This window comes from Triticum dicoccoides, chromosome 4B (genome assembly GCF_002162155.2).
Source record: "Triticum dicoccoides isolate Atlit2015 ecotype Zavitan chromosome 4B, WEW_v2.0, whole genome shotgun sequence".
NCBI classification, from domain to species: domain Eukaryota; kingdom Viridiplantae; phylum Streptophyta; class Magnoliopsida; order Poales; family Poaceae; genus Triticum; species Triticum dicoccoides.
The window spans coordinates 6,597,539-6,609,503 of record NC_041387.1 but is presented as its reverse complement, the minus strand read 5'-3'; the positions used below and the strand labels follow the sequence as shown (position 1 = coordinate 6,609,503).

The following is an 11,965-nucleotide window of genomic DNA, read 5'->3' as shown; positions in this document are numbered from 1 at the left end:
GGGCCGCTTGGGGCGCCCCGAGCCGTCGCCCCAGGTGCGGGTCATGGGGAGGGGCGACACCGTTGCAGGGGGGAGGGGGAACGGGCGGCGGCTGGAACGGGAGGAGAGGGAGCAGGAGCGGGCGATAGGGGGTGGGGCGGGAGGGAATGGTGGCTGGAGGGGAAACCCTCTCAGGAGCCAAATCCCACCCAGAGCGGGGAGCAACTGGGCCAAGGTCGCGGGGCAGCTGCCAGGAGGCTGGGCCGGCCCACACAGCCCAGGCCGCCCAGATGGGCCATCCACCTGGGGGGTGGGAAGCAGGCCCAATAGGCGCCCGGGGCCCGATAGAGCCTGGCCCAGCCCAGGGGCAGGATCCCCTCCACCGGCTAGGGTTCCTCCAGGCGCCTCTGGTGAGGCGGGCGCGGCGGACAGTCGGCACGGCGAGCTAGGAGCGGCGAGGCGGCGGGGGGAAGGAGTGCAGCAGTATCGGGATGAGTCGAAGAATGCAATGAATGGACGAAAGGGGGCATGCTGGGAGAGCAGAGGGACGCCGGCGACCGACGGTGGCGGCGGGGCGGCCAGACGAGCCAGGGCGGGCCAACCGGAGCACCTCCAGGATGCCTGGGCAGGGCCGAGTTCCGCCCGGCCGACCACACCCCAGCCGGTGGAGCGCCGGCGGTGGCGGCCAGCCCCTGCCCCGAAGGCCGCGCCTTTCCCCGCGGTCACCGGCGAGGAGCGCGGCAACCGGCGGGGAGGCCGAGCTCGCGCCCGGGCAGCCGAACTCCCACCCCCGGGAGTAAGGCCGCCGGCGGAGCGGGGCGGCGATGGGCGAGCCGGGGAGGGCCGGGGGACGCGGTCACGACAGTCCACCGGCCGGCCTGCGGCGCGGCCGGCATCCTCGCCAAGTCCGCCCAGACCACCCGGCCGGGGGAGGGGGGTCCAGGGGACGGGAGGGAAGGGGCCGGCGGGGATGAGGGGGCGAGGGCGACGGAGGCCACGACCGGGAGGGCGGCCGGCAGCGAGGGAAGCACGGCGGGCGAATCGCCCCGCGGGGCGACGAGGACGCCCGAGTCGCCCGAGCATGCCATCTCTGGTCTCTGGTTGTGGACAAGATTATTCAAACAATCTCCACATAATCTCAGCTTGCGGTTGTTGGAATTGTTGCAGCTCCCGTCGTTTTCGTCTTCGGAGTTGTTGCAGCTCCCGTCGTTTTCATCACCATGGCCGCCGCTACGCCGTTCTTGAAGCGAACACCGCTGCATGCCTCATCTCCGCGCGATCAAGGCCATCTTTCTTCTTCGTCTCCGGCGACACAATGCCGTCTTTCTCGTCTCCGGTGACACACACCCCTTTTCGTGTTTGTTATCAATTGTTGGAACCGAGGATTGACGAACGATCACAAGAGTACGAGGAGACGATTGTACCAGGCGAACAAACACCTGTGGCGACGGTCGACTCCCCTGGCGACGAACACCGGAGATTTTCTCTCTTGTTCCGGCGACATAAACCATCATCTCCACCGACACACGCCGCTGATCGCTTCACACCCGGTCACGGACCTAGACCTGGTTTTGATAATACCCATTAACCAAGAGAAGAAAAAAAATGGTGTTGGCTTACACCTATATATTTTGCACATACTGAGTGGTTAGTTGCTAAGATGTGTTCGAAATCACATTTTGTACTTTCTTCATGGTTTTCTTATTGTGATGCTTGCAATGTAATTGTAACTAAGGGTTATCATTTATGAAAGTTCTGCAGGGATCTTCAAAAGTGCCTTATTTCCCTTCCAATGCCAAGTGGTATTTGGAAGCTGATGTCTGTAGAGTCGTCTCTACTGTCATAGTCTTTCCTTCAGCTGAGTATTTCTTTTCTTAAACAATACTTTACTGTACTTATGTAGAATCAAAAATTCCAGAAGTGGAGAGCTGACTATTTGAAACAGCGAAAATATATTTTAGAGCATATGCACCCAGGCCCTCTCTATCTAACCTTCCATTTTTTGCTTTAAGATTCGTGCAAGTACATTTCTCTTTTTTGTTTCTCCCACATAGAACATATCTTGAAGTTCAAACCTATGCGGCGTGACAAAGCTTTCTGAGTAGAATCTAGGATAAATCGTACAGATTTTTTTGTCAAACATAAATATACAAAATACGTTTTTTTTGATTAAAAAATCATTTTTTTAATATTTACGTCGGACAAAAAAATCTGAAAGATTTATCCTAGATTCTAGTTAGAAAGCTTTGCCATCCTGCATAGGTTTCAACTTCAAGATATGTTCTATGTGGGAGAAGCAAAAAAGAGAAAATTTCGTATAGAAACTTAGTTGTGTCGCACGGATCTTAAAGCGATATTGGAGAGTTAGGATAGCAGGGCCTGGGTGCATATGCTCTAAAAATCCACGTCCTTTGAAACAGCCCGCTATATACTTCATTTTACAAGAGTTTAAGAAAAATCAGTTTGTAGTTCTTCTGTGTTTTTTCACTTATGATCGATATAAGTTTTACTACAGGAATCTGGTTTTGTGCCTACCCACGGATTGCCGGCTTCGTGATGCCTGCATGTAGCCCGGCAAAACTATCACCTCTACTTTGCCCCTCCTCATGTTGCCGCCCACGATACTCTTATAAACAATTCGCGCTGAATATTACAGACCGAAAAGAGATGCTTAAAATATCCAAGTATGGAGATTTGCAGCACTCTTGGTACACTAGCCAACAACACGACTTGCTTAGAGAGAGAAGCCAACGCAACATACAACAAAAGAAAGTCACTGGCAACCAACCAACCAGGATGGGGTTTACACACAGCCCGTGGGCAGGTCAGCAGCACATCCACGACACATAAGTTATAGACTTCACGAAGAAACATTGACAAAGGACAACAAGTTTCGTTTACAGGGCTATGAGACCAAAGTTCCGCCGCGAAAATCCTCGTCTGGTTTCATGCCCTCTAATGCCAGACACCCTTTGAACACCGCCACATCTTCAGAGACACATACGCACCATAATGTAAGGGATCACATGGGATCACGATCTTTCCCCTTCACTTGTCATTACTTAGGACCACAGGCCGCGATCATATCCTCCAGCTGCGTCAAAAGATGAATAATAGGCCAATGATTAACATATGTACCTTCCCAAATATGATTGTGACAAGTCTATTGCAATTAATGGTGCTCAAGTCCCATCATTTCACTAATCAGCCATGTTACAAACTGGTCGGTTTCTTATTTGGTATTTGCCAAAGATTTTAAGCGGGGAAACAAAGAAGTTCTACTGCTTTTTAAGAGCTACCACACATATCTACCAAATGTGGTGACAGAATTACGACCTAAACACTCAACGGCTAGATGAAACTTCAGAGACCTCAAACAAAGTACTCCAAAACCAAACATCGATAGAATAAGATTATGTATTTAAGGTTGTTGCTTTTTCTCAATCTTAAACTATATATGACCAATCTATGGATTATGAAACTAGAGAAGTTGGTATCAAAATACAACATTAGGCACATAAGGTCCTACCTGCATCATGATCTCCACATCATTGCGCACAATACAGTACAAATTCCTAACAAGATCCAATGACACAAGGCACCTGAAATAATGCAAAAAATCACACAGTCAAATTCTAGAGAAGTTAACAGAACTGACTTGAAATGGTTCTGAAATTCTAACCCTCAATTTAAGAAAGACACTGGCCATATTGAAATTTAGTTGTGTTATAAACAGAAGACAAGGGCCAACAAATTACAAGAGAATCATAAAAAAATAGCATATTCAGATAATGATTGCAGATGAAGCGAGAAAGCAAAGCAGGTTACTTATATATGATGTTAGATTGGTATGAGCTGAATACAGTGACTTTATATTGAGAAATTGTAAAATATTGCTAAGAAATAATTATTGTGGAACATATCTAAAAATAAATCGATTTCTGACCCTTGTTTGCATTTTATTGCATAGAAATCGCCGAAATGCATGCAGGCGAGTTTCACTTGCTGTGCACCAACACTGAAACATGCAGAACACACGCTGATCAGAAAATTAGAAACTTATTAAACAGTGAGGCATGTTGATACAGATAAGCATATTTGGGACATGTCGTTATATGTAGTAGCAGTACTACCAGCATGTACACAAAACGAAAAAAAAATCTTGCCTGACCATGACATCGTCATGAATACCGACAATTCCGTTACATGAAACACAACCAAAGTCAGGTCTTCTAATTTTGGATACACGACATTCAAATGACGCCCATGAGATATATACACAACACCCTGCTGCTGACACACCTGAATTGAAACAACATTGTTCCAATGACAAAACAGAAAAAATGGCCATTGGGTATACGTAGAATAGCAGATCATTAATACCAGCCATGCTTATAAAACGACAATTTTTTACATTGTCGACCTAGAATAATAGCACTGCGCGACAAAAGCTCCCCACGCCAAGCTATACCATTGCGATCGGCAGGAGTACCAACAATTCCGGTACATGAGATATACGATTAAACTCAACTCTTCTATCTATGGCTATACGACGTCCGCCGCAAACAACACGAACCCCGTGCGGTCGTGCCCCATGAGGTGCACACCCTGTGCCGACACACCTGAATAAAAACAACATCGGTGTCGTGGACAAACAAGAAAAACCACTATTAGTGATGCACAGGGTAGAAGATGATTAATACCAGATATATTCGCAAAACGACAACACTTTATCATCACCATAAAATTAAGATTTATCGGGATACCGATACTCTGTAACAGGAAACTTGACTAAACTCGATTCTTCTGATTAACTATGGCTACACCACAGTGCAAGCGACGATTTTCTTTTACGAATAGGATCCATTATTGCCCAGTACAAATAGATCTGAATCGCGGGCCAACACGCATTAATTATACAGTGAAAAATAAGCTGGTGGAAGAGAATTAATGTGTTGATGCTGGTCATCGATCACCTGGACGCGCACTCCATGAGCTGCTGCGTCAGGGCTTCCACCTCGTCGATGTCCACTTCCGGCTCCTCCCTGCAAATTCAAGAGCAGACAAGGTGAGTCAGTACCGAGAACGAGAGTAGAAGGAGAGATAGAGGGCGTCAGGGCGGACATCCGGATGTCGATGTCATGGAGGATCTCGTAGGCGTCGTTGATGAAGAGGCGGGCGACCTCGGTGGCGGTGCCGTCCTCCCGCAGCCGCTCGAAGGTCTCCTCCTCCACCACGCCCTGGATCGACATCGACCACGCACGCCAAGTCAGCCAGCGGCCAGCTAAGCCCAAAGCTAGAACCACACGACTGGATTGGAGGGGAGTGCGCTCACCTCGGCGTACATTCTGGAGATGTGGGCGTTGAGCCGGCCCCTCAGTGCTGCGGCTGCCATGGCAAGGCGAGGAGAGGTCCGGCGGTCCGAGGGACTGGGCGGTGGAGACAGGGGTATTCGACTGCGGAGTGAACGAGGACGCGAGGAGGAGCGGAGGTTGTATAGCTGGGATGGCTCACGTAGGGAGTTGGCAGCGAGTGCTGTATTAGCTGTACTGCGTCATTAGTTAGCCTGGAGACGGCGCGCGTGCATGCGATGCATGCATTCATGCATGGAGCCAGCGGTTGTGGGTCCAAACAATATTCATGCACGGAAGTGAGCGACAGTTTCTGGTCGACCCGAGACGGCCATCCAAACAAGATTGCGGTATGGGCTCTGCACACCAACGCCGCTCCCAAAATGGGCCAGTCCGTACACTGCAGAACGAACAACTCAGTCTGCTAGTCTTCTTTTACACTGTAAAACTTCCTTTACTAGTAGAATGCCTAAACGTTGCTAAGGATAGAATCACTTAAAAAAATAGCGCGCTATAACGCCGCTAATAGCACGCTATAGCATATAGAGAATTGTATCGCTAAATGAATCAATGTACAATGCCTCGCTAATAGCACGCTATAGCGTGCTATAGCACGCTAATAGCATATTTTCAGGGGCCATGCTATTTTCTGTAGCGCGCTATTTTTTTCATTGGTAAGAATGCACATAAATCAATAATTAAGACCGTCTTTACGGTCGAAGCTTATTTATTTCTCGTACGTCCGGGCGTATTCGGATATCTAACAGGCGCTCAGCGGACTCTCCAAAATTCAACCGTGATAGTCCGCCCTCCCCCAAATCCAACCCATACGTGGAGGAGAAATATGATAGTCCAGACTATCCGCCATGTTATCTTCACACGCGGTCTGAACGCAAAAATCCCAGCCCACAGTGCACCCTTCGTTTTTTCCTGCAGGACCCACCCCTTCTCGCTCAGTTTCCCGCTGTATTGGGACATTTATCACTAAGACCCTCTCCTTTATAACGGAATGACACCCACCTCATCTTCGGCATGGTGCCCTCTCTCCTTCACATAGTACTTCCCCATGAATCGTTAACGAGGAGTCGCCTCGCCTGCTCTCTGCCATGATCCCACCACACGTGTTCGTGCCGATCCGCCACTGCCATCATGGGAACGAGGTGTGTTGGCTCCCAGACAAGAAGGCGAACGTTGTCTCCTGTATCATTGCCATATTGTAACATACAGCTGAATGTCATCCATTACCACGAAACAAAAATATGATGTCCATTGTTGGCCATATGCAACTGATACGCCATTGTGTTTGTTATTAAATCTTCAAGCAATCCATTTATCTTGTTTTGGACATTCAGTTATGCCAATTCTAGATCAGAACTGCAGATATTTTCATGACCGATTAAAGTAAGTCCCTATAAAACTTTGCTATTTGCGATGGAAGATCCTCCATACGCAGTTCAAATGTTTGACATCACCACATTAGTGAGCGAACTGTCTTTCTCCACTGTGGTGGAACTTGTTTATTCCTAAGAACTGGGTTCATGTTATTTACAAACTACAAATAGAAGAATGGTATATACAAAATATACAAAATTTATTCCATCTACAAAAATCAAATCGCAGAAGCATCCATGCTAATCTGAATCGCCCTCAAATAATTTTGTCTTCCCAACCCTGTTTTCAGATGAACGGCCATCATGTTGAGCTATACGAAGCGGACGGCGACGGGCCATGTTGTTCCCTACCCACCGCAGCCCACTTCCAAACACCGCCATCCCTGTTCACTGCTGGGCTGCCGGCCCCAACTCTCAAGCCCCTGCTCATCCTCGAGCCGGTGTGCCCACGGATCGACACACTGCGCCTATACCCGCCACCGTTGTGCTATTGTAGTATGTGTGATGAACAAATGTAGGAGGGACAACTGCGATGTGGTATGAGATGAGGACCAGCTAGAGACAATATGATTAAAAGAAAGCATCTTTCCTGTGGTAAGTGTAAAACAACCATTGCAAATTAGGCGGACTAAGATGAAAAATTCAACTTTAATTATGGAAGCATGACACTTGCAATATGGCTGATAGAAGATTATTGTAAAAAAAAATATTCTACTCCCACTGTAAACAAATATAACATCTTATATTTATTTACAGAGGAATAAATGCTACGATGAGATGCAATACTACAGAAAAAGAAGAACAATTGTTTTATGCTTCCCTAAATAAGGTCTCCGATGACACGTTACACCAATGAGTAGGAAGACAGAGTGAAAACTCATATATCATGAAAATGATCTCTACCTGGCCAAAATTTTATGTTTAACAGCAACTTGCCCAAAAAGGTAGATAATCTAGAAATTCAAAAATTGAGTTCTCACAGAAAACAATGTATTTAACTTTAGTGAAAAGGGTAACAACAACTGAACTATGTTCAGAGGCCACTCAGTGATGATGATACCTTTTGATTCCAAATTCTACAAGCATTTTACATACTGCAGCTATTCCCGGGTATTGCTACTATTGCACTTGATAGAGATAATCCGATGTGACTCCAATCAAACAACCTGTCCCCGGGATCAACCAGGTCTGAACCACCACTGCCAGGAGCAGTAACAACAATCGCAATGCCCTGTTCGTGATTCAGGGTAGTCTAAATAACGTTGTGGCCTAGGAGTAGTATGTTGTTCCATCAATCATCGTTGGAGCTATAATTGGCGATTTAATTAGCCCAGACTTTTTGTACCTACGCAAACATACCTAAGCCAGAGATGCTCTTCACGCCGCCCCACGAATCGACAGCTTTGTGGTCCCTTGATGTGGCCCTGCAGACTATCCCCTCTGTTTTGCCCCTCCTCCGGCTACTGCTCGTGGTGCCGCGGTACTCTTATAAGAGGGGCACGCTTAATATTTCAGACCGAAAAGACATGCTTAACATGTCGAAATATGGCGATTTGCTACACTCTCGGTACAACAACCAACAACAGGACTTGCTTATAAAGAAAAATGAATACAACATACAGCAAAACATAGTCATTAGAGGACCAACCAACCAGGTATAGGTTTTACACACAGCCTGTAGGCGGGGCGGCAACACATCCACGACACACTAGAATATGGACTTGATTCCTCTTAGAAAAATGAATATGGACTAGAGAAACAGACATCAACACAAGACAACAATTTTAGTTCACAGGATTATGAGCCCAAAGTTCCGATGCGAGAATATCCATTTAAGTTTTACACACACACACACACACACACACACACACACACACACACACACTGCCTAGTGCCAGAACCCCTTCGAAAAAGCGCCACATCCTCAGAGACACATGGACACCACAATGCAAGGATTGCATGGGGCCATGCTCTCCCCCTTCACTTGCCGGTACTTAGGACTTAGGACCACATGCCGCAATCTGCTCTTCGAGCTGCATCAAAAGATGAATAATAGGTCAATTATTAAGACAAGTACCTTCCGAAAAATGATTAAGATAAGTCTATGGCACATAATGGTGCTCAAGTCACATGGTTTCACTAATCAGCCATGCTACAAGTTGGATAGTTTCTTATTTTGGCATTTGGCGAAGCTTTATTTAAGCTGGGAAACAAGAAGTTCTGCCACTTTTTTAGAGCTACCATGTACATCTACCAAATGTGATGACAAAATTGCAGGATAATCATTCAACGGCAAAATCAGACTTTCCAGTACCTCCAACTAAGTGCTCCAAAACCAAACGTCAAAAAAATAAGATTAACGATTTAAGATTGTTCCCTTTTCTCTATCTTAATATGATAAATCTGTGGGTTATGAAACTAGTGAGAAGTTGGTATCAAATCCAACATTAGGCACATAAGGTGCTACCTCGATCATGACCTCCAACTCATGTCGCGCAATAAAGAACGCATTCCTAACAAGAGCCAAGGACACGAGGCACCTGAAATAATGCAAAAAATACCACACGGTCAAATTCTGAAGAGGTTAACAGAACTGAGATGAAATGCCCTATATTTCAAAAATCTCTAGCCATATAAGAATTTAGTTGTGCTGTAAACAGAAGTCTAGAGCCAATAAATTACAAAAGAATCATCAAATATTAGAATATTCAGATAATGAACCGAGTAATATCAACAATGTGAATGCAGATAAAGCGAAAAAGCAAAGCATGGTTACGTCTTAATAATGTTAGATTGGTATGAGCTGTAAATAATGACCTAAAAGACAACATGAGCTGGCAGGTTTAAATAGAGATTGAAAACTAATGCTGCCAATAATTATTGTGTAACATATGTAATAAGCTATTGAGTTCTGACCCTTCTTTATATTTTATGGAATAGAAATTGCCGAAGTGCATGCAGGCGAGGTTCACTTGCTCTGCACCAACACTGAAACATGCAAAAAAAATGCAGATCAGGAAATTTGGAACTTATTATAAACTGAGACGTCAACTCAATACAATTTTCATGGAGCCATTTCGTATCAGGATTGTCAACTCAACAAATTATTTGATGAACCAGAAAAATCACCATTGGTGTTACGTAAAATAGCAGATCAGTAGTACCAGAAATATTTACAAAATGACAATGTCTTTCTTGCCGGACCATAGCATTGTCATGAATACCTAAAATTCTGCTACAGAAAACAAAAATAAATTCACGTCTTCTAATTTTGGCTATACGACAGCCAAATAATGCCCATGACGTACACACCCGCCGTCTGACACATCTGAATAGAAACAACAACATTCAGGTTAAAAAATCGAAAAAATGGCCATTAGCGTTATATAGAATTGTAGATCATTAATACCAGCCATACTTTGTTCATTGTCGACCTAGAATAATGACATTGCCTAAACAGAAGATTCAATAGTAGAAGAAACATTCGGAAAATGATAAAAGTTGCCCTCACCAAGCTATACCATTGCCATTGGCAAGAGTACCAACAATTCCATTACATTTGATATATAACTAACTCAGCTCTTCTATGTATGGCTAATACAACGGCGGCCGCAAACAACACGAACCTTATGCGGTCATGCCCCATGAGGTACACACCCTATGCCGACACACCCGAATAAAAACAACATCGATGTCGTGGACAAACAAGAAAAACCACCGTTAGTGATACGCATAGCAGGATATCATTGATACCCAAAATGTTCACAAAAACGACAACTTTATACTCATCATGCTGCTGACGTTAACTGGGATACCGGTAACTCGGTTACAGGAAACACGACTAAACTCGATTCTTCAAATTATGGCTACAGGACAGTGCAAGCGACATTCTTTTTTGTGACAAATAGAATCATTTGCCCAGTATAATAAACAGATCTAAATCGCACGACATCGATACCATGGACAAACTAGAAAAAACACCATTAGTGATACACAGAATAGCAGATCATTAATACCAGAAGAACCACCATTATTGATACACATAATAGCAGATCATTAATACCAGGAATATTCGAGAAACTACAACAGTTTATCCTCATCATAACATTGATATTCATCGGGATACCGTAACTCCGTTACACTGAAGGCAACTAAACTCGACTCTTCTAATTACGCCTATGGGATAGCGCAACCGACATATAAGTATCCTTTGCCCTGTACAATAAACAGATCTGAATCGCACGACATCGACGCAGCAGGCAAACAAACATAGAGTTAAAAATAAGCGGGTGGAAGACAGAGAAACGGTTTATGATGGTCATCACCTAGAGGTGCACCACATGAGCTGCTGCGTCAGAGCTTCCACCTCGTCAAAGTCCACTTCGGGCTGCTCCCTGCGATTTCCAGAGCAGACAAGTTGAGTCAGTACCAGAGACCGAGAGTAGAGGGAGAGATAGAGGGTGGCGGTACGGACATCAGGGTGTCGATGTCGTCGATGATCTCGTGGGCGTCATTGATGAAGAGGCGGGAGACCTCGGCGGCGGTGCCCTCCTCGCGCAACACCTTGAACGTGTCCTCGTCCACCACACCCTGGATGGACATCGACCATGCCAAGGCAAAGTGAAATGCCAAGTCAGGCCAAAATCAACGACCACACGACTAGAAGGGAGGGGAAGGGAAGGGCCTCACCTCGGTGTACATGCCGGCGATATGGGTGTTCAGCTGTGCCCTCAGTGCTGCGGCTGCCATGGCAAGGCGAGGAGAGGTCTGGCGGTCCGGAGGACTGAGCAGTAGAGACGGGGGAATTCGGCTGCGGAGTGCACGAGGACGGGAGGCGGAGAGGAGGTTGTATAGCTGGGCTCACGAAGGTCTCTCACGTAGGCGTTTGGCAGCGAGTGCTGTACTAGCTGTACTCCGTCGTCGGCCGGGCGCCATTAGTTAGCTTGGAAACGGCCCGCGTGCGTACTGCGTGTGATGCATGCATGCATGGAACCACCGATTGTGTGTCCACGTGTTCATGGAAGTAGCGTCTGTTTCAACTTTAGTCTCTTTTCCTTTCAAAAGAAAACTTTAGTCTTTTTGTTTTGTTTTTTTAGGTAAACTTCAAAGCTTTTTATTGCACCTTCACATTGTTTATAGGGACGAATAGAAGACCATCCACACTCCTCTGTCTCACTCAAGTGAATTGGTTTGAATAGCATTCTGCCACTTTTTGGCGACTTACACTTTCAACTCGATTCACCG

At 46.0% G+C, this 11,965-nt stretch overlaps 2 protein-coding genes across 2 annotated transcripts; both read right to left on the bottom strand.

Moving 5' to 3' along the window:
• Positions 1-2,713: 2,713 nt before the first annotated feature.
• LOC119293170 (histidine-containing phosphotransfer protein 2-like) lies at positions 2,714-5,420 on the bottom strand. The gene is made up of 6 exons (XM_037571724.1): positions 5,315-5,420; positions 5,104-5,219; positions 4,956-5,024; positions 3,926-3,997; positions 3,509-3,581; positions 2,714-3,073 (listed from the first exon to the last, which is right to left on the bottom strand). Exons 1-6 carry the CDS (start codon positions 5,372-5,374, stop codon positions 3,038-3,040), a joined length of 426 nt encoding a protein of 141 aa, XP_037427621.1. The 5' UTR covers positions 5,375-5,420; the 3' UTR covers positions 2,714-3,037.
• A 3,068-nt stretch (positions 5,421-8,488) lies between these two features.
• LOC119293169 (histidine-containing phosphotransfer protein 2-like) lies at positions 8,489-11,584 on the bottom strand. The gene is made up of 6 exons (XM_037571723.1): positions 11,411-11,584; positions 11,196-11,311; positions 11,047-11,115; positions 9,638-9,709; positions 9,189-9,261; positions 8,489-8,754 (listed from the first exon to the last, which is right to left on the bottom strand). Exons 1-6 carry the CDS (start codon positions 11,468-11,470, stop codon positions 8,716-8,718), a joined length of 429 nt encoding a protein of 142 aa, XP_037427620.1. The 5' UTR covers positions 11,471-11,584; the 3' UTR covers positions 8,489-8,715.
• Between the last annotated feature and the right edge of the window lie 381 nt (positions 11,585-11,965).